Raw genomic sequence first — 21,324 nt, forward strand, 5'->3', positions numbered from 1 at the left:
ATAAGAGCTCAGAGCCAGAGAAAGTGTCCCAACATCCTTCCAAATACTGGCTCCATTCCTTACCTGGGCACGGCCGCCCTCCAGTCAATTTCATAAAAAAACCTGGCTAGCCTTACCAATGAATTCAGCTAACTACAAAAGATTTGCAATACTTACTAGAAAACAAAGACTCCTAATGTACAACCCCCTCAAATATATATATTATGTGCTGACGGCCAAGTGAGGGTTATGAAGACAGAGAAGCAGGACGGGCAGGGTATCTGCTCTCAGGGAACCTATTGCACAGCAAAACAAGATAAGACAGGTCCTTACACACCTGCTCGCCCTGCCCTACTGTCTATGGATAAACTGCCCACACGCCTTGCTAACGCTGCCCATACTGGATCCCACTTCCTGTCTCATCAGGGACATCTCTCCAACAATTGTTCTGTTCTCTCCTGTATCACCAAACTCTTCCTCTCTATTATATTATTGCTATCACCACACAGCCTGCTGCACTGTCTCCCTTCTGAAAAGGACCTTCATTTGACCCCAATCTTCTTCTCCTGCCCCTGTTTCTCTGTTCTCTCCTTTACAGAAAAAAAACTCAGAAAGACTTGTCTGTACTTGATCTTCCATTCTCTCCTCCAATCTGGCTTTTGTACCCACCACTGCACCAGAATTGCTCTTGTCCAGGTCACCTGTGACTCACACAGTGCCAAATCCACTGCCAATTCTTATGCCTTATCTATCCAATCTATCAGCATTGACCCACCCCTTCTGAAACCTTCTCCTCACCTGGTCCTTCCGAGGGCTCTTCCTGCTTCACTGGCCGATTTTCCTAATCTCTTTCATCCTCACCACCTAGGCCTATAAATGTGAGATGTCCTAGGGCTCAGGCCTCAGAATCATTTTCCATTCTTTCTCCAAATAATTTAGGGGCTCTAATCCCATCCTGTGGCCTTTAAATATCTATATGTTCATGACTCCCATAGTTATATGTGTAGCCCAGACCTCTCCCCTGAACTGCTAGTTCTTGTTTCTCACCTGATATCCAAGCTCCTTATTCTCTCTCCCAAGCCAGTTCCCACACAGCTCAGTAAATGGCAACTCTACCCTTCTATTTTGGCTCAGGGCAAATCCTTTATTCCTTCCTTTTCTCATGTCGACTCCATCAGACAAACCTAAGAGTCCTCCCTTCAGAATAACCAGAATTGATCACTTCTTGCCATTCTCACCATCGATCTGGTCTATCACCATCATCTCACACCTCAATTTCTGCAATAACCTCCTCTCTGGTCTCACTACTCCCTCCCTGGGTCTCTTCAACCCATTCTCAGCACAGCAACCAGAGGGAGCCTTTTTAAATAAAGTCAGGCCCTAGCTGGTTTGGCTCAGTGGATAGAGCATCCGCCTGTGGATTGAAGGGTCCCTGGTTCAATTCCAGTCAAGAGCCCATGCCCAGGTTGCAGGTTCGATCCCCAGAAGGGAGCCTGCAGGAGGCAGCGAATCAATAATTCTTTTTCATCACTGATGTTTCTATCCCTCTCTTTCTCCCTTCCTCTCTCGTCAGTCCATGATGCCTGTCTGCTCAAAACACCCCAATAGCTCCCATTTCATTAAGGCCTCCTGATCTGGGGCCCATTAGCACACTGACCTCACCTCCTACCACTTGGCCTTGCCCAGTGTACTCCAGCCCATGATGCTGCAGGCTCCCTTCTCACACACCATGTGAACATCACACTGCAAGTCCTTGTCTGTCCTCACATCACTTCCTCAGAGAAGCCTCTCCCTGCACTTCTTAATCCTCTTACCGTTTAATCTTGCTTCACAGAATGCATGGCTACCTGACATACTATACACTATGACTTTGTTAGTTTACATCCATCCTCTCCAGGTTGCCCATGGAAATACCAGCTGCATGACTTATGTTATTCACTGTTGTGTCACCAGTTTCTAGAATAGTGCCTGGTATGGAATCGCTCATTAAATATTTATAGATGAATGAATGAAGTAATGCATTAAGTGTTCAGGGTGCAGAGAAGGGAGCAAGCACTCCTGGCTGGGGAATAAGGAACAGCTTTATGGTAGGAGTGGCTTTTGAACTAGCTTTGAAGGGTAGGCCAGAAAATGTGGGCCGCCCACACTGGATCCCACCTCCTCTTTACTTGCCCTTCACAGCACTGTAATTGACTATTTCCTTGTCTTCCTCCCCTCCTTGACTTTGTCCCATGTGACAGGAATCATGTCTTCCTTACTGCTATATCCCCTCCAACTAAGACAGTGCCTGGTACACAGCAGTCACTTCATCAAACCTGCTGGATAAGTGAGTATATAAGTAAGAGAATGAGTGAACAAACAAACCAGAGGTGACGGGAAGGGCATGCCTGACAAAGGAGCACAACAGTAGAGTAGGGGTGGGGGGGAGAGTAGAGTGGTGGAAGCACAGGGCACCCTGGAACTGTGTACAGAAGCTGGGAACAAGAGAGGCAAGGCTGCAGCCAGGTCGGCCAGGAACAAACTCTGGGCAGCCCTGACTGTAAAGTGAACCCCATGTTTCCACTGTGAGCTAAAGCCGCTGGTTACATCACTATGCATATGGCCAGGACCAGCACGGGTGCCCTCACCATCCTGTGGGATGATCTCATCCCTACAAGGGCCCGGCTCAGAGCCTCCCTGCCCCATGACCTGACCAGTAGGGCCTCGGCATCAGGGCATCTGAGTCCATCCAGGCTGGAGCAAGGGGGCAGGGGTGGGGAAAGAAGGTGGACACTGATTGAACTCCACAGCCTCAAGGCTGGGGCCAAAGCCCCCATGCCGCCCACTGTGCCTCTTTACAAAGTGGGACCAACCTGACAGCTCAGAGCTCCATGGCAACCATGAGTTTTGGAAACAACTTTAATTGGGGAGAAAACATGGCTAGTCCCTGGATAATATGAACTGCATTCTAAAACAGACAAAAGCAGGAGAGATCCTTCCCTCCCTGCTGCACACACGTGCATGCCGAAGTGTGTGCCCACAGAGGCACTGGAGCCGGTGGCCTTCCCTTTTCCGGTCACACCCTGTGACTTCTGCTTCACAGCCAGCAGACCCGAGTCTGGAACCCAGCTTGGAACTTGCAGCCTCCTCCCAACCATTCCGTTTGGAGAAGCTCAGATTCAAGAGTCATAATGAATGTAAATCTCAAGTTTTCAAAGAGCTTTCAAGTACAGAGTTTCATTTGGCCCTCAGGACAATCTTGTGAAAACAATTGCTAATGTTTACTCATGACTTACTTTGAGTCAAGCACTGAGCTGAACATTTTTCATGTATTATCTCATCTAATCCTCACAAAAATCCTGTGAAGAATGTTAATTCCCAATTTGAGGAAGAGAAAATCAAGGCCCATGAAATGAAGGCTCCTACCCAAATTCATCCAGCTGCTAAGTAGAAGAGCCAAAATTCAAATCCCTCTCTTCCATAAAACAGGGCGGGTGTTTTAATCCCTATTTTATGCAAAAAAAAAAAAAGATGAGAGTCAGAAAAAACTAAGAAACTTACTCAGGGTCACATAGCTGGCCCATGACAAAGCCCTGGTTTCCTTTTTCCTTTTCTAACGATCTTTCTACTGGTGATTCTGGGACCAATATGCAAGTTTCTGCACCAGTAGTCATTATTTAGACTGACATCTCTAACAAGTTTCTTCAGGAACTTGGTTGGTTCTGTCTAAAGGCTCAGTCCCTCGTTCCATCTAGCCTGCTGCTAGTATTTCCTCTTCCTCTTGCCCCAACATATGTGCACCCACATTCACACACACCCCAACATTGAATCTATAACAGTGTTGAGGAGAGTGGGGAAGGAGGCCACCATGCCAGACAGCAATGGGCTAGACAGCCTCAGGGAAGGCAGTAGCATTCTGGCTTGAGGGGCTCCTGGGGGAGATAGGAGGCAAAAGGACCAGTCAAGGTCCGCTATCCTCCTACGTGTTAACTCTGACAAAGAATCTCAAGGTAAAACTTTTCCTCTCTGAGCCTCCAAGGGCATCCCTCACAGGTCAGCCCACATGGAACCAGCACAGCCGCCTCTCTCTCACCTGGACTAGGTTCTGACCCACCAGGAAAGCATCACCTGCTCCTGGCAGGGGCTGACTCATCACAGCCTAGTATAAAAAATGATACCAGCGGGGTGGAGGAAGAGAGGCAACTGTGATTACTGTCTCCATGGAAACGAGCCAGGATTACCATGCCAGTCTCACACACAGACCAATCTCAGCCATCCACCCATCCACCACCACCCACCTTTCCAATATGTGGAGAGCCAATATTTTTAATTGAATTTATTGAGGTGACATAGGTTAATAAAATTATATAGGTTTCAGGTATACAATTCATCTGTATATTGTAGTGTGTGTTCACTACCCCAAGTCAAGTTTCCTTCCATCAACATGTATCCCCCCTTTACCCACTTCTACCTCCCTCCCCTCTTGGAAAGCTGATTTCTAACCCTGTTTCTTTTGTTCTCTGATCTTTCTGCATCACCCTTCCCCCTCTCCTACAGTCTACATTTTCTCTTTTCTCATTGCTTATTTACAGTTTTACTATGGTGATCACAGAGAAATCTTTCCTAATCTGCTGCATAAAACCCAGGTAACCTGAGATAGTTTGTATGCGTGGAGGTGAGGAGGGGGAAGAGGGAGTTAGGTACAATAATGGACAAGGGTATGGAGGTTAGAGATACAGAATCCTGGAAATCTTACAACCTTGTTGATAGTGTTGTAGATCTCAGCACGGTAGAGGCTCCTACACAGAAAACCCTAGCCGGTCTCAGGAGACTGAGGGGAGACAAGTTTGCCCCTTTAGGTTGTGCTTGAAGCAGGGAAAAGCTTACTCCCTTGATGACATTGGAAGTGTTCAATAAAGTGTCCCAAGATTCTGTAAGTCAGACTCATGTTGGGCTCTCTACGTTGCTCTCAGAGTCCATGGCTACAAAGGACAGAAGGACAAAAGGAGAGAAGGGAAAGCCATCCCTGAGGCCTGCACCTCTCAAGTGGCCAGAGGCCCCCACAACAGGTGCTACTGCCAAGGCACCGAAGCTGCAACTGAAATGTATAGGCAACATGGAAAGTGGAAAAGATACGGATATTGTTCACAGCATGGTCAGTGGGCAAATATATACTGAGCACCTTTTTTGTGCCAGCTCCCAAGAGGCACAATGTGTCAGTGTCAGGTGTGTGCTCTAACCTCACAGATCTCACAGTCTTGTTGAAGAAAGAGATGTATAAACAAACTGTGCCACTGAGGAGAGAGCAAGAGCTTTAAATGCAAATACTAAAGATGACCCCCTGGAGATGAGCCATTTGAGCTGGGCCTTAAAAGATGAGAAGGAATTTGCCAGGCAAAGAAGTAGTAGGCTTTTAGGTAAGAAGGCCAAATAGGCAGATCATCTATTTTCACTCTCTCCCCCAAACCACTAAGACTACACTAAAGAGATTTTTTCTTAACGATATAAAACCACAAGTAAGGGGAGAACAGGCAAGGAGAGTATTAGGAGCAACAACACTGGAAGCTGGAAAGCAGATGGACAAGGAGAAACTGCTTAGCAGACCTAAGGCCGCCTGACCCAGTCCAGCATGAGGAAAACTGACAATCACCCTTCCTACACTAGAAAACCCCCAAAGGGCATAAGAACTGGCCACAGGTGCCTTTAAGACTGGGGCTATAGGAGGAGCTGGAAAGGTAAAAAGTTACTTGAAAAACTATCAGATCTCTGGATCCCTTTATCCACTCTGTACCACTAGGTGACAGCTCCTTCCCCATCATGGCCAAGGGTGAGATTTATAACTAGAAAGATAAAACTTATCCCTGAGGATAAGCCACGGAGGGCATGACTATTCAGTGGAAAACGGAAAAAATATAATAATCATACATATAAAATAAGTGCTTTATACAGAGAGCCCACCCAACCCTTTAATCTGTGTGTTTCCCATAAAACTTTTACCCTCTAGACAAGATACTGGAGACTACACACTGAGGAATTTTGCTGGTCCAGGAGGAAAGGACTAAAGACACAGTGGCAGTTACCAACAGTGGCCCCCAAATCACCCTACAGAGAAGACCCAAGCCCCTCCTACTTGCTAAGAACTTCCAATCAGTTTTTTAGTCTCCCACTCTTAATCATTACCAGCCAGTCATCTCCTAGATATCTAAGGAAAGCCTGTAAATAGATGATTATGGATCCAAACAAATTTTTAAAAAGCCAACTGGAAGAAACACAAGCTATACATGGAGAAGGAAACTCTTAGAAAACTATCATTAGTAGTCTCAGAGAATAAAGAGAAGATATTACATTCATGAAAAGAACAGGATGCTATAGAAAAGGATTTAAGCCCTGGATGGCTGAAGTGGTTAGTGGTTAGAACGATGGCCTGTGCACTGAAGGGTCTTGGGTTCGATTCCCAGTCAAGGGCACATACCGGAGTTGTGGGTTTACTCTCTGCCACTGGTTAGGGCCCATGCAGGAAACAACCAGTCAATAGGATTTACAAAGACATCTTAGAAATTAAAAAATGTTAGAAGAGTTGAAAGATAACACTGAGGAAATGTCCCAAAAGTAGAGCAGAAAGATGACCAGATGGAAAGGGGAAAAAAGGTCCAGAAGAGAAGAGAATGAGTCCTTGGTAGTAAATGTCCACATGACAGGAGGAAGACTCAACATCAACATAATCTCAAGTTTCTCAGAACTGAAGGCATTCAGTTTCCAGGTTGAAAGTGCCCAAGCATGCCCCAGGATGAAAAGATACCCATATCAAGATACATCGTTATGAAATAGCAGAACATTCTTACAAGCTTCCATAGGGGAGTAGGGGTTGCGGGGGGGGGGGGGGAATGGTCTCATGCAAAAGATTAGGAACCAAACTCTCCTCCTGCTCCAAACAGCAACATTAGGAGCAAGAAGGCAATGGAAAAATCTCGTCAAAATTCTAAAGGGAAATTATTTTCAATTTCAACTTCTATACCCAGCCAAACTCTCTATCAAGAGTAAAGTAAAGAAAAAGACATTTTAAGATATAAGTTGTCTAACATCTACTTCCTATATACTCCTCCTAGGACGCTACCAAAACAAAAATGTAAATCAAGAAAGAAAACCCTGGAATACAAAACACAGGAAATCCTTTACAGGAGAGAAATAAAGGGAATCTACAGGATGACAGTGAAGTGAGATCCTAGGATGTCAATCATGCACCGGACATAGAAAGCAACTAAATCATATTGGTGCAGAATGAATCACAGGAAAGATAGGTTGAGATCTGTCATCACAATGCCTCCTGCTATTGTACCATCTTTAGGACCTGCTGAAACTACTGAAGGATGTGGTTCAATAAAGCCATACAGTAAGTCAAATAAAAAAGGAAGATGTGAGACCCAGGAAACTGAGTCAACCCAGGATAAAGGCAAAGGGAAGACCCAGGAGAATAGCTGTGGACCAGGCCTAATAGGCCACCAGTGGATCAGACCTAAGAGGCCACCAGTTCAGACCGAAGAATAGAGATCTGCAAGAGAGATGTCTCCAAGGAAGTAACTGACAGAGTACTGAGGGCAATGACTTAGCAGAAAATTATATTAAGAGTCTATTAGGGCCTGGCTGGGTTGCTCAGTTGGTTGGAGCGTTGTCCCATGCACTGGACAGTTGCCGGTTCAATTCCCAGTCAGGACACATACCTAGGTTATGGGTTCAATCCCCAGTTGGGGCACATGTGGGAGGCAACCGATCCACATCAATGTCTGTCTGTCTGTCTGTCTGTCTCTCTCTCCCCCCCTTCTATACTCTCTAAAATCAATTTTTTAAAGGCTATTAAAAAGTGTAAAAAAATTAGTAATAGGTACCAAAAACTAATTAAGTGAAAAACTAAAGAAAGTACTAACTTTAGGAAAAATAAGAAATACAATCATAGTGTACTACAACATTAATTATGAATAATATTGCATAGGCATAATAAGGCAAACAGTAAATATTGATTTAAACAAAAATTATAACTATATTGAGAAAATAAGTAAGGGGGAGCAGAGAAAATTATGGTAAAGAGAGCTAATTCCCCATCTACCATAAAAGGAAGATGAGATAGCATCTAAAATTGAAGACTCAGAAGTCAGCAGTGTTCACATATTACTTAGTCTTATGGAAATGTATGCACACCAGAAGCAGCAGCTAAAAGCTGAAAACAGTTGCTTCTAAGAAGATAAGTTTGGTGGAAGGGGTGAACTACTATATTTTGATAATATGCCTGTTAGTATAATTTGAAGTATTAAATAATGTGCATGTGTTTGTTTGTTTTGGTAAAATAAAATAAAATGTAATTTTCTTCAAAAAGAAGGATTAAGGATTTTCTATATAGGGAAAATATCATATGCAAAAGCCTGGAGTTGTGAGAGAGCCACATTTAACAGTTAGTGCCACAGTAGGGTAGGAGAAGCGGGCATAAGCAAACAGCTTCAGGAGCCGCAGAGCAAAAGCTTATCTCCTCCTTACCAGCTTTGTAGGCTCTGGCAAATCACCTCAACTATTCTAGTTTCCTTCTGTGTAAAATAATAGCACTTACTTCACTGGGTTTTGTAAGAATTCAATGACTATGGAAACAGATAAACGTTGCAAAATGTGTTATGCTGTACAAAGGTAAGGGAAGCAGGCACATCTCTGTGTCCCCTGGAATAGGCAGTGTTCTCAAACTGGAGCTCAGAGGGTTCTAGGTAAGGGTGAGACCTGCCCAGGGGAAACCAATCCCAGAGAAGTGGTTTAGCTGGCTAGAGCAGACAAGACCCCCGGAATCAGGACATATCACAGCTGGAAACTACCAATCCCCTTGATATAAAATATGTGCTTGTGCAATAAAAAAGAAGGATCTCTTACCCTTTGAGAAATCATGGAGGGACCTGGAGAGTATTATGCTAAGTGAAATAAGCCAGTCAGAGAAAGACAAGTATCACATGATCGCACTCATATGTGCAACCTAATGAACAAAATAAACTGTTGAACAAAACAGATCCAGAGACATAGAAGGAAATACAACATCTGAAAACGTTTCTTGCTGTTCTTGTACTAACAGCAATTTCTGACTTTGGGGAATACTAAATCCCAACCAACAGTTTCTAGAGGAAACTGCCATGCCAAAACAGACTATAGAATCTCAGAGGAAAGGCAAAGGTGGGTGGGAAAAGGTCAACCAAAGAACTTGTATGCATATGGACACAGACAACAGGGGGATAAAGGCCTGGGGCGGGAGGTGCGGACAGGCTATAAGGGGTCAATGGGAGAAAAAACGGAACATATGTAATACTTTTAACAATAAAAATTTTTAAAATTAAATAATAAAATACATTCTTGTGGAGGGAACCTTGCTTGACCTAGAACCCTTGAACTGCTGCCTGCACAGCTGGGAAGGGTAGGCATCTATTGGTGAGTCCTGCAGGACCTGAAGTGGGTCAGCTTGGTACAGTGGGAGACTCTATTGAGAGGTCTGGGGAGGGGCAATGCCTGGTCCAGCTTTCCAGTACTCTCACTCCTCTACCCTCCCCTTCTAAGGAACATCACTTTGCTTCCTATTTTGCCAACCTGTTGCTTCAAATTCTACCAGGGAGCTCAGTGAAATGCAAATAACAATGGCCTTCTATTCTAACACTTACATGGTACTTACTGTATGCCTGATACTATTCCAAATGCTTTGCAGGTATTAATACGTTTCGTTTCATAACAACACTATAAAGTTCATACTATTATCATTCCCCACTTTGCAGATGAGACAGTGAGAGGTTATGTAACCTACTCAGTATCACATAACTGAAAAGGGGGCAAGCCAGCATTCCAAGCCAGGCAGTCTGTCTCCAAGGTCTGCAGTCAGAATCATTGTACATTAGTCTCTAGGCTTGGGACTCCCAAGCCTCAAGCTACTCAACTGTAAAACAGGGATTTTGGGGGAGAGATGGTTTCAAAAACTTCTTTCAACTGAATTGTCTCTTCCCTTAGAATTAAGATTCATCAGTCGTGTATGTACGTGCTTGAAGGTGAGGAACCTTTCTTGAAGACGGGTTTTGAAGAAGGGCAGAGTGTATATATGGCTCCAGAATGGGAGGTGAAAGGGACCCCAGCCGACATAAGGTGATTAAACTGGTGAGAAAACTAAGAAAACAAATGTCAACGTGCATAGTTTTGTGCACACGCCAATCCCCCTCCATGTCCGCCCCACAGCCCCCTTGGGCCCTGCCTGGGGATGGCCTCATTACCTGTGATCACGCAGGTGAACCTGACGTCGCTGTCCTTGGACACAGCTTGGGACTTGAGAGTGGTCTCGAATACTGGCTGGGTCTCCTCTGTTAGCTGAGCAATGATGGAGCAGAAGGTGCTCCTAGGAAAGGCAAAGAACTATTCAGAGCTGCCTTCCCCCCAATATCCCACAGCCTGGCGTTGTCCAGGGCAGCTTAAATCTTACCATTTCCATCTGTCATCCTGGGGCCATGGCCAGCACCTGACTAAGTCTTTCTTCAAGGAAGCCTAGGTCTCTTAGTCAGGTGGGGACAGCCATGGGACCAAGGGCTAAATGGAATCCTGACCCAGACCCATTACAATAGGAAGCCTTCTGAACACAGGCCAGATTCCTGAGCATGCCAGAGCCTGGCGTCCCACCCCATCCTCATTAGGGGCCTTGCTTCACCCTCCACCTTTCGGCTCCGTGGAAGCTCGTGCATGTATAGACCCAGCCTCAGAGAGGGAGACCCCAGCATAGCAGAGCCTCCACTCATGCCAGAGAGGGAAAAGCTGGCCAACTCTTAAGGATCCATAGGTCCTAGGAGCTCAGGAGCCTATTCTAAAGCTTGGGCTCAGGAAAAAAAAAAAAAAAAAAAAAAGCCTGCATTTGCAAGCACAGACTCATAGCAGACAAAATATAAGCCAGCCAATGCCAGGGGGTCTAGACCCAGGTTCCTAGGGGTATTGGAAAAGAGAGACTTAAATGAATTCTGACCCTAAACAGGGCTATGGACCTGTCGTGGGAAGCCAGCCATGGCCCCCTGTTCCATACCTGGAGACCACATGCTCAAGTGAACACATGGCTGGCAGCTCCAAGACCAACCAGCAGGATTGCCAAACTACAAAGAGGACTTTTAGTTCCCTGTGACAATCCAACTCCCAGAATTCAGAGGCATTTGTGGGCTCACTGCGTCCAGCACAGACTCACCAACACTGTTTAGCATTTACAGTCCTCTCCTTCCTGGGCACAGGAAGCAAACCACCATGCCAGACCTTTTCATGGGCCAGCAGAGACTCAAGGCGTGAAGCGTAACCACATAGCCAGGTTGTATGGTGCACAAGCTGTGCCCAGCCTTCCTCCCCATCCAAATTCACACACCCTATTATGAGCAGCAGGGAGGACTGTGAGGGGTAAAGTGAAGAGAAGCAGTAAGAACTGTGATGAAAAAGACAAATCATTCAAAGCTGCCTTTCTCTGTGCCTCGGAGGAGGGGGTGGTCACCCACAGGCAGTGTGTGTCTCCCTGTGATCTCTCCAGCAGGAGCGGGCAGGGTGAGAGTCTGTGGGAACAAGCAAACAAGAACTACAACCCTATACCTTCCACATTCTATTTGTCCTTTCCATGGAGATCATTCTGGACTTGAGTTTGAGGAGAAAGACTGCATCCCAAGAAGAGTATCTAAAATCAAGTAAAACTTCTAGACTGATGGGTGCAGCCATGGCATCTCTACAGGAATGCAGATGCTCAGGCCTTCAGGGAGGACAGTTTCCCCCCTCCCCCCCAGACTACCAAGAAAGCGGATCCTGGCCTCTCACATAACTGAACACTTGAGTGAAGTCACAGTTAGACATTCCCTGCAACATTCTCACCTACAACTCCTCCGTCAGTGTCTTTTCCTTTCCCTTTAATCCACTCAGAAACAGAGGGTCCATCAGGACCTAGACTATCAACTCCCTGACACTCAGGAAATATAACATCTGAAAATGTTTCTTGCTGTTCTTGTACTAACAGCAATCTCTGACTTTGGGGAATACTAAATCCAACCAACAGAAACTGCCATGCCAAAAGCAATCAGATTTCTATGATTTTGCAACTAATTCAAAACATTCCTAATTATGTCCTCCATGCTTAGTTTGAATCCTACCTTACTCATGAACATGAGCCTGGATGTAATATTCAGCTTAGGCTCTTAGGACGAAGCTGCTTGAGCAAGTCTAAGAAAATAATTTCAACTATTGGGTAAGAAAGAAAACATGGAAATCAAGCTTCAAGAAAATTTGCAGAGACAAGCGCTCATGCTAAATATTCAACAACAGGTAGTCATTTGTGTTATTACTTTTTTTGAAGGGGAAAAAAAACATATCTCAAACTTTCCACACTAGGTCCTAAGCTATATTATAAAAAATATGTTTAAATTGGAAAATCATAGGAACTGCTGAAGGGCATGCCTGGATGAGGCCCTCCAGGGGAGTGGGTCTGGATGCATGTCAGACAATAACTGCAGACACTGTCATGTTCCACTGAAGGTCACATGCTTTCTGTCCCCATCTTCCTAACCACTCTGACATGGGATGGAGTCAGTGTGCTTCCAGTCCCCTGGAAAGCCAGGAAGTCCACACATCTGGAAGTGGTCTGTTCCCACCCTGACACCTCTAAGTCCTTCCAACTCTGTGACTTCATACGGCTATCACAGCCTAATCATGTGTTCCCTAGAGCAGCAGTTGCCAATCTTTCAGACCTCACAGACCACCAGTGGTCCACAGACCACTGGTTGGCGACCGCTGCTCTAGAGAACACCAGAATCAGTGGTTTACATAATGTTCAAAGGAACCTAACTTTGACCTTAGGTATGGTTATTTTACCCTGCTTTAAATGAACTTCCATGATGGTCTCTTTCAGCAGTGACCATGCTCCACTTTGAACTAGTTGTAATACCCTTTCTTCCATCCAGAACCATGTTCCTCACTGTTCTCCCCATCAAAGGAAACCTACATGGTAGGTACTAATCACATCTGTAGATATTATTAGCTATTGAGACCAGTTAGCTACTTAGAAATCCTTCTCTGTTTAAAGAAATTATAGCAAACTCTCCCCCAATCTACCAGTCTGGGATGCGGTCCAAGTGGTGGGAATAGTCCAGAAATGCTCCCAACTCTGATTATAATAGTCAGGGGTAAAGAGCTGTCCCCAGCTCAGGAGGCAGTCTTTCAATGGGCAAACCCCATCTGCGGCCTGTTCAGGCCCTGCCCTGGCTCTGCAGCAGATTCAGAGAACGAGCTAACGCAGGAATACACTAACATGGTGTCTCCTGACCTCACAGAGTTCATAGTCTGCAGGGGTAGAGAGGAGCCAAAGGAAAGGGAAATTCAGAATGAGAGGTGGTAGGAGGCCTTAACTGACTGAAGGAAAAAAAAATATAAGGCAATAGCCATGGTTAGAAGATAGACAATGAGGTGTCAAACCTAGATATGTGGTTACAAAAACCATGAAAACCTAGGATGAAGAAGTGGGTCACATGACTGGTGGCTCCCTGTTCTGGTTCCGTGATGCCTCTCCCGAGTGCACAGAGATATAGTGCAGGCATCTCAGAACCCATGCCTACTTCTGAGTCCCTGCACCCCTTTCAAATGGTCCATGCAAGCATCATGTGTGGCCTGTGAGACCCATGCTCACGCGAGTACCTCTCACATCCTACACCACCCACCCTCCAGCCCTCCCCTCATTCCATGCAGCCTGGTTAGTAGTGCACAAGCAGTCACCCAAGGGCCCCTCCGTGTCCATACCCAAGAAAAAAGGCAGTCAGAGAAATGTAATGCAATGTGCATTTACCTTCCAGAGCTGGGGAGAGACAACCGGCTGCTTGATAAGCTAAGCAAAAACAGCAAATGGAATCATTAGGCCAAAAAAGCAAGGAGAGGAGGAGGCAAAATCAACAGTCTGCAAAGTATTAACCAGCCATCATCTAGGGCCCAGAGGCCTTTCTATTAAAAGGGACCAGCTGTCTTAGTTGGCCTGTTCCGGTTAGCAAGTGGCCTCACCATCGGACACCAGTCTATCTGAAACCAAGAGCTCATTAAATGCAGCAGAGTCCGGGGAAATGGTTAGGGCTTAGGCAGAAAGAAAGCCCATTAGGGCTGCGCTTTGAGAAAGGTGTGTCCCAGGCACTTCAGTCACTGCCCCCAAGAAAGGGCTTAGAGCTGCCTGGCACGCTTCTCCAGCCCACAGCATAGCAGCCTGGGGGCAGCTCCTGCTTCAACCCTCAGCCTTTTGAGGGAAAAAAGCCCCCATTCCTGGAAATCCCCTAATAGGCTGGGAAGGATTCAGGTGGCTTGGAGAACACCCATTAATGTGTTAAAGTTCGGTTAAAGAGGCCACACAAGGCAAACCAGCTGGGACAGTGAAGAGGGAAAAAAACAAAGCAGTTAATTCAGCAGGAGCCAGGAGGCACCCAGTTCAGTCAGACCAGCACAAGGCCCATTATGCCTAGAGCCTTGATCATCCCTCTGCCGCGGGGCAGCTGAGAGTAGGCACTAGCTAGGGGCTGTGTAGGCCACTGGCGGGTGAGGAGGACCCACCTAGGGCTGCCCCATAGTAGAGCTCCAGCCCACTAGATATGAGCCAACTTTTACCTCTCCCTCCTCCCTCCTAACACAAATATCTCTAGTGAAGTCTAGGACCACCATCTCCCACTGCTCTTCGGGAGACCTCAGGGGCCAGCCCATCTACTCACTCTTGCAGCTGTCCCTACCGTGGGAATAGCTCTCCCTCCATTGTCAGCAGCCCAGCCTGCTCAATGGCACTCGCAGTGTACATCTTTCACTACAAGAAAGCTCCACTGACAGGCTGTATCTCTTTGTAACCAAAAAACCAAACTCATCCTCTCCATCCAAAAAACCTGGCTTTCCCTCCAGTGGGTTTGTGGATACCACCAACACTCCCCCAAACTCCAGAGCTCTAACCCTGGCCATTCTGGGCTCCTCTCACCCCTTCTAACCCCCAGGTCCAGTCAATCAACACTTCTTGGCCCTTCTTTCTCCCTCTCTACTCCAGCTATTGTGCTCTGATCTAGACCCTCATGGCTCCATATCTGATGACCACCTCAACCCACTTCTCCTTCACCCCTCATACCACACCCCTCCTCAGATGCTACAGTCCCCCCACCATATATTATATTGAGTCTCTACTCCTTGGCTGGGCACTTAAGGCCCTCCCTGATCTACTCACACTCCCGCTACATCCATGGTTCTCTGCTTTCCAACACTTAGTCAGGTTCTACTGTAACCAGGCCTGCTCCTAACTAGCATGACACATCCATTACTGGACTCTGAGCCCTCATTTTTGTCCTCCATGCTTAGAAAGCCCTTCCTCTTTCCTTCTGCTCAACTAAATCCTTCCTACCCAGCCTTCAAACCTAGATCTTTTTGTGGTTTCTACAGCCCCTAGCACAGTGCTAGGCATACGGTGGGTATTCAACAACTGTTTCATGGAAGAAAGAAACAGAAAAAGGGAAGAGGAGGGAAGGAAGGAAGGGAAGTGCATCTTTCACACAGGAAGGGTCCTGCCTCCCAGAAGGAATTGCTGCTCCAGAAAAGATGGGAAGAAGAAAGCAAGAATGCAGCTGTCTTTGCACAGAGCTTTAAAAATCCTCTCGAGACAGCGTGGGAGGAACCTCCCATGGTTCCAAGGCACTGGCCAACTCCATCCTTTCCTGACCATCAACTTCCTTTGCCTTTCTCCTCAGAATCGAGAGATTTCTCCTTTGTTGGGTCTGGATTTCTTCCCTGAGGAGTAGAGGGAGAGAATCAGCTAAATTACAGAGAAAAATGACAGGTTCCACAGCTTCCACCTGCAAGTGGGCAAGGCACTGAGCTGGGAGAGTGACCCTCCCCCGATCTCTCTCCAGGGCTGGTTAGGAGTCTCTGCTCCCTCGCCCCATTGTCCTTTCTCTGGGCCCCACCCAGAGATGTCAGCCAGAGCAGGAGGAATCCTGGGCGATGGAGGCACCGTGTCTTCAGAAGGTGGAAGATAGGACTGCCCTGCTGACTGGGCCAGAATGAGGCTAGGGGCTCTCACAGGCAGGGAACTCCCCATTTACTGGCTCTGAGGGGTCAGAATCAGAGACATCAAGTGTTGGGGCAGAAAGGCCTAAAACAGTTCTTAATGTCACTTTAATTTTAAAGAATGGAAACTCGGGGCTCAGGAAGGATATGTCTCTTCATAAAGACAGAATTGGGCCTGGAGAGAACCAGGCCTGGCCACGGAAGCTGGAGGCCTCCCATCCTTCTGGCTTTCAGATATTTGGGGCCATAAAAGGCCCTTGGGAAGTCCTGACCTGAAAATCCTAGACAACTTGCCTGACCTAAGCAAAACAGGTGTTACAAAGTCGTCTGTAGCAAACATCATAGGTTCTGCTGCTCCTCCGAGCTCACTTGGTTGGACCAGGGCCTCCAAGAAACGAGGGGGCAAGGACTTCTGGGACTTCTGAGTGTCCCTCAGAAATGAGGTGGCTGTGATTACATCCAGCCAACGGTAGTTTCCTAACCTACCCTAGCCCCACCTGCCTATAGGGCTGAAGTTCCAGAGGCTGGACTCCCTAGGAGGCTGGGCCTACAGTTTGGTGGGACTATTTATATGTTGGATCTCTGACCCCAGGGGACATTAGAAATACCCTTGAGCTGTGTATGGACTAGAAACCTTTCCAGGGCCATGGGGTGCGGGGAGGGGAGGTGTGTACTGGGAGACAAGTTCTAGACCTGGGCCAAGACTCCTGCTTGTCGGGGCAGCTGGATAGTGAGCACGATGTCCACTCTCCAGCCTTTTCCCTAACAGCCCAGACCCCTGCCCCCCTCGCCTCCCGCCTGGTTTTGAAACCACCTTTTTTCCCCTCCCTCCAGTGCTGCTGTCTCCAAGAAAGGCCCTGCTTCTCTCTCCTACTTGTTCCATGGGTATTGACAAAGGCCAGACATGGGAGGCCAAGCTCAGATAAGTCACTGTGACAAGTGTGAGACAAGTGTGAGGCTCCCACAAGGCAGTCGGCGTCCCCGCAGACTGGAATGCCAGTTTTTCCGTAGAGCCGGGAGTTAGGAGCAAGGGGCATTCTTTCCTGGCAGCCAGGGGCCGTGTCCAGTCTGACTCAGTCACTAACACAAGCCCTCGGCCCTGCCCCAGACATGTGATACCATTTGACGAGTTTTTATGCAGAAACAGGTTCCGGTTACATTTGAACTTTTCCAACTCCAAGGTCAACAGAACTCAGCCAATTCACGAGGAAGTGCCTGGGACTTTTCCTAAATGTCCTTGGTGCCTATTTTGGTGCTGTTTTAGGAACTGAGGACAGAGGGAGGTAGGTGACCAGGCAGCTTCTCCGAGTGGCTGTTTTCTGCACGCCCACAAGCCAAGTTCTGGGGCCAACCTTCACAATTCCCTCTGGAAAATATGCTCCCCATTGGGAGGGAAACTGAGCTGCCCAGAGGGGTCAGGAAGGGTCATCTCCATGGCAATGCACATGTCCCTGTGTGTCTGCGGGGCCTCTGCAGCCCGCCTGCTTCTCCACTGCCTACCTGTCTCTCTCTACCTGGGATAACACAGGTCCTAAAACAGCGGTTCTCAACCTGTGGGTCGCGACCCCTTTGGCGGTGGAACGACCCTTTCACAGGGGTCGCCTAAGACCATCCTGCCTATCAGATATTTACATGACGATTCATCACAGTAGCAACATGACAGTGATGCAGTAGCCACGAAAATAATTTTATGGTTGGGTCACAACATGAGGAACTGTATTTAAAGGGCCAGAAGGTTGAGAACCACAGTTAAAGCACCCACACCCCTGTGACTCCTGAGGAGTAAAGGGCACATCGGTCCGGCCCCTCCCTTAGCATCCCGCTCCCCCAAACGGGGCATCCCAGCTCACCCCCTCACCTCACGAGCCCCCACAAAGATCCCAGGGAGACGAGAACCCTGTGCCCATAGGAAGAACCTCCCTGGCTTCGGTTTCCTTCCTCCCGGTGACCCCCACTCCAGCTAAGAGCCCCCCCTGCTCCCGACGCCCCCCCCCCACCTGGTGTCCGCTCCCCTCCCTCCAGCCCGAGGAATTTCAGGCGCTCGGGCTTCCTTATCTCTCACTGTGGAATCCGAGGCCGAGCAGCCAGTGTGGGGCGCGGGGGGCCACGGGCGGGAGTCAGGCAGGGGCGATAAGGGCGCCTTAGGGCCCCTGTGAAATCGCCCCAAGAAAGCCCTTTCTCCTCTGGAGCCTCGAGCAGCGAGAGGCGTGAGGCCCACTGACTGAGGGGCCTGAGGAGACGTGAAGGGACGTGAAGGCCACTGAGGCCCGGCCCTGCCCCCAGGCTCGGGCCTCCAGGAGCCGGGGCCCCACCCAGGGCCTGGCCGCGGCCTCTGGGCCCCCCACCTCACCCCTCCCGCACCGCCCGCCGGCCCCCGGGGCGCCGCTCACCTGGTCTCCGGCCGCACGCCCAGCAGGTAACTGCGGCTGGTGGGGCTGGGCGTCCACACGGGGCCGTCGTCCTCGCGGTCGCCCCGGGCCCAGGCCCGTCCGCCCGCGCCCCAGGCCCGGCTGGGGGCCCTCCGCGAGCCCATGCTGCTGCCCCACCGCCGCCGCCCGCCTGGCCCCGCGCGCCCTCGCCCTCCGGCCCAGCGCCGCCCGCTCCGCCCGCGGCTGACGCGCGCCCCTATTTATAGCCCCGGCGGCCGTCACCTGCCGCTGTCCCTCCCCCGGCGGCCCTGAGGCGCGGGGGCGCGGGCCCGGCCTGAGGGGCCACGGCGGCTGCTCCCTCAGCGGCTCCCGACGTGCGCGGCGTCCGCCGCGGGGCCGCCCGGCGTCGGGGCAGGGGCGCGCTCTCTCTCAGGAGACCCCCGGCGGCTGCTCCCTTAGCGACGCCCTAAGTGCGCGGGGCCGCCCGGCGTCGGGGCAGGGGCGCGCTCTGGAGACCCCGCGCGGCTGCTCCTTAAGCGACGCCCGACGTGCGCGGGGCCGCCCGGCGTCGGAGTAGGGGCGCGCTCTGGAGAGCCCCCCGCGGCTGCTCCCTCAGCGACGCCCGATGTGCGCGGGGCCGCCCAGCGTCGGGGTCAGGGGCGCGCTCTCTCTCGCGACCCCGGCGGGTCGGCTCCCTCAGCGACGCCTGACGTGCGCGGCGTCCACCGCGGGGCCGTCCGGCGTCGGGGCAGGGGCGCGCTCTGGAGACCCCGGCGGCCGCCGCCTTCCGCCCCGCTGCGGGCCAGCAGACGTGGAGGCGCGGGCTCCGGGCCTGGGCGAGCGGAAGGTGCCGAGGTTCCGAGGAGCTGCGTGGAGGGTGCGAGGCCAGAGGCCAGGAGAGCGGGGAGCTGGGGGAGGGCGCCGGGGCTGTGGGTCCAGCCCTTGGACAAGGCCGCTCCCCTGCCAGCGCCCTGGGCCCCCGGGGAGGCCGCATGTGTCTTCCCTCCATTACTCAGCACAGATGAGGGCTCCACAAACACTTCTGGGGTCAGTGACCCTCCTGCTCCCACCCCTTCAGCCTCCATTTCCCAGCACCTGACGGGAAACAGGCTGATCCTAAAGCCCAGGAAAAAGCACTCATTCGCCAATTTCTGAGGGACGTTTCTCCACAACTTTCTACCCTTGTCCTTACCGTCACCTTCCCACTCCCCGCACCTGTCCTCCCTCTCCTTTTCCCCATTCAAAAGTCATCTCCAGCCCCAGCAGCGTGGCTCAGTGGTTGGGCATCGACCTATGAACCAGGAGGTCACAGTTCATTCCCTGTCAGGGCACATGCCCAGGTTGTGGGCTCCATCCCCAGTGTGGGGCGTGCAGGAGGCAGCCAATCGATGATTCTCATCATTGATGTTTCTATCTCTCTCTCCCTCTCCCTTCCTCTCTGAAATCAATAAAAATGTATTTTTTAAAAAAATATCCAGTCCTAGCTGGTTTGGCTCAGTGGGTAGAGCCTCTGCCTGTAGACTGAAGGGTCCCGGGTTTGATTCCCGTCAAGGGCACAAGCCCGGGTTATAGGCTCCATCCCCAGTAGGGGGCGTGCAGGAGGCAGCCAGTCCATGATTCTCTCTCATCATTAATGTTTCTCTCTCTCTCTCTCTCTCCCTCTCCCTTCCTCTCTAAAATCAATTTTTTTAAAAAAACCATATTCAAAGTCCTCCTCAGAACCAGTCTAGGGTAGAAACAAGAAGCCTTCTTCTTGGGCAAAGAGCTTCTCAGAAAGCAGAGCCCACCCTCCTTCTCAGACACCAAAGCCATTCAGCCCTGTCCATCTCTGCACAATGAGTCTCCTCCAAGCAAATGACCCGAGGACTAGAAAACCCCAGAGGGAAACAGGAAGCGTGCGCAGTGGGCCCTGGGCTGTCGAAAGGGGAGCCTAGAAACAGAGGAGCTGCCCCGGTTGGTGAAAGCCAGCTTAATCCCCGCCCTCACTCATCAAAGGCAAAACCAACTACCGCCATTTCCACCGAAAAGAGAGGCAAAGGCTACGGGATGAAGCTTCAGAACATCTGGTAGATTCTGGACGCTCTGTCTACATCTGGATAGATATATACCACCACGCCCACCATGAAACGAGATGGTGCTGCTGACCCACAGGATGGGGGGCTTTTCCCGGTGAGAAGTGACTTAAATGACACTATCAAACCCTTTTGCTTCATTCTCCATGCAGTCAGTTACACACATGTTGATGTGTTCGTGTTTGTGCACTAAAAATTCCGTTTGCAAATAATAAATGTTGTGTTTTTTTTTAAACAGAGCATTTTAAAAGGCCACAAGGCATGACCCACTGAACTAGCTCAAGAAATCATCTGGACCAAGGATGTCAAACTCAAAGGCTAACACGGGCCAAATAAAGGAGGCATGTGGCCCGCAGGGCGCGAGTTTGACATGCTTGATCTGGACCTAGGTCCCTACTGAACAGAGACCTGGGTAACAGAAGGATTTGAAGACGTTTGGGAATTATCAACAGTTCAAACTTGAAAGGCTTGAGAAAAGCCAAAAGAAATAGGTGTTCATAAAAGAGCTCAACCTCTATCTGAAGAAGCACACATCTAATGCAAATTGAAATATAAATAAGTGCAAATTAAAAGTGATACTGCTTTGGGGGAGGGGCAGAGTAGGAGGAATCTTGTCCATTTGGTGATATATCTAGGCCAATAAATAAGACAACAAAAGAAATTCAGTGAGAGTTCTTGCCTTTGAGATGTCCCCTATTTTGCCATAAACATATACAAGAAGATAAAATCTAGCCAGACTCTAGGTTCCCAAAAATTTCACCCCCCCCTCCCCATTTGACAGATGCAAGAACTGAGGCCAAGAGAGATCAAATGACTTAGTTTCAGAGCCCAGACTGGAACCTAGCTTC

The 21,324-nt window shown here is 49.2% G+C and overlaps 1 protein-coding gene across 1 annotated transcript in view; it reads right to left on the bottom strand.

The window, feature by feature from the left end:
• The window catches only part of ALPK3 (alpha kinase 3), a gene marked incomplete at its 5' end in the record, with an annotated part of 50,196 nt that extends 31,628 nt beyond the window's left edge, over window positions 1–18,568 (bottom strand). Inside the window, 3 exons of the mRNA XM_081114729.1 lie at window positions 10,233–10,354; window positions 13,805–13,843; window positions 18,426–18,568. Coding sequence (XP_080970855.1) covers window positions 10,233–10,354; window positions 13,805–13,843; window positions 18,426–18,568 — 304 coding nt within the window. The remainder of the gene's footprint in view (window positions 1–10,232; window positions 10,355–13,804; window positions 13,844–18,425) is intronic.
• Window positions 18,569–21,324: the final 2,756 nt, after the last annotated feature.

This window comes from Myotis nattereri (assembly GCF_964212035.1).
Source record: "Myotis nattereri genome assembly, chromosome: 21".
Lineage (NCBI taxonomy): Eukaryota > Metazoa > Chordata > Mammalia > Chiroptera > Vespertilionidae > Myotis > Myotis nattereri.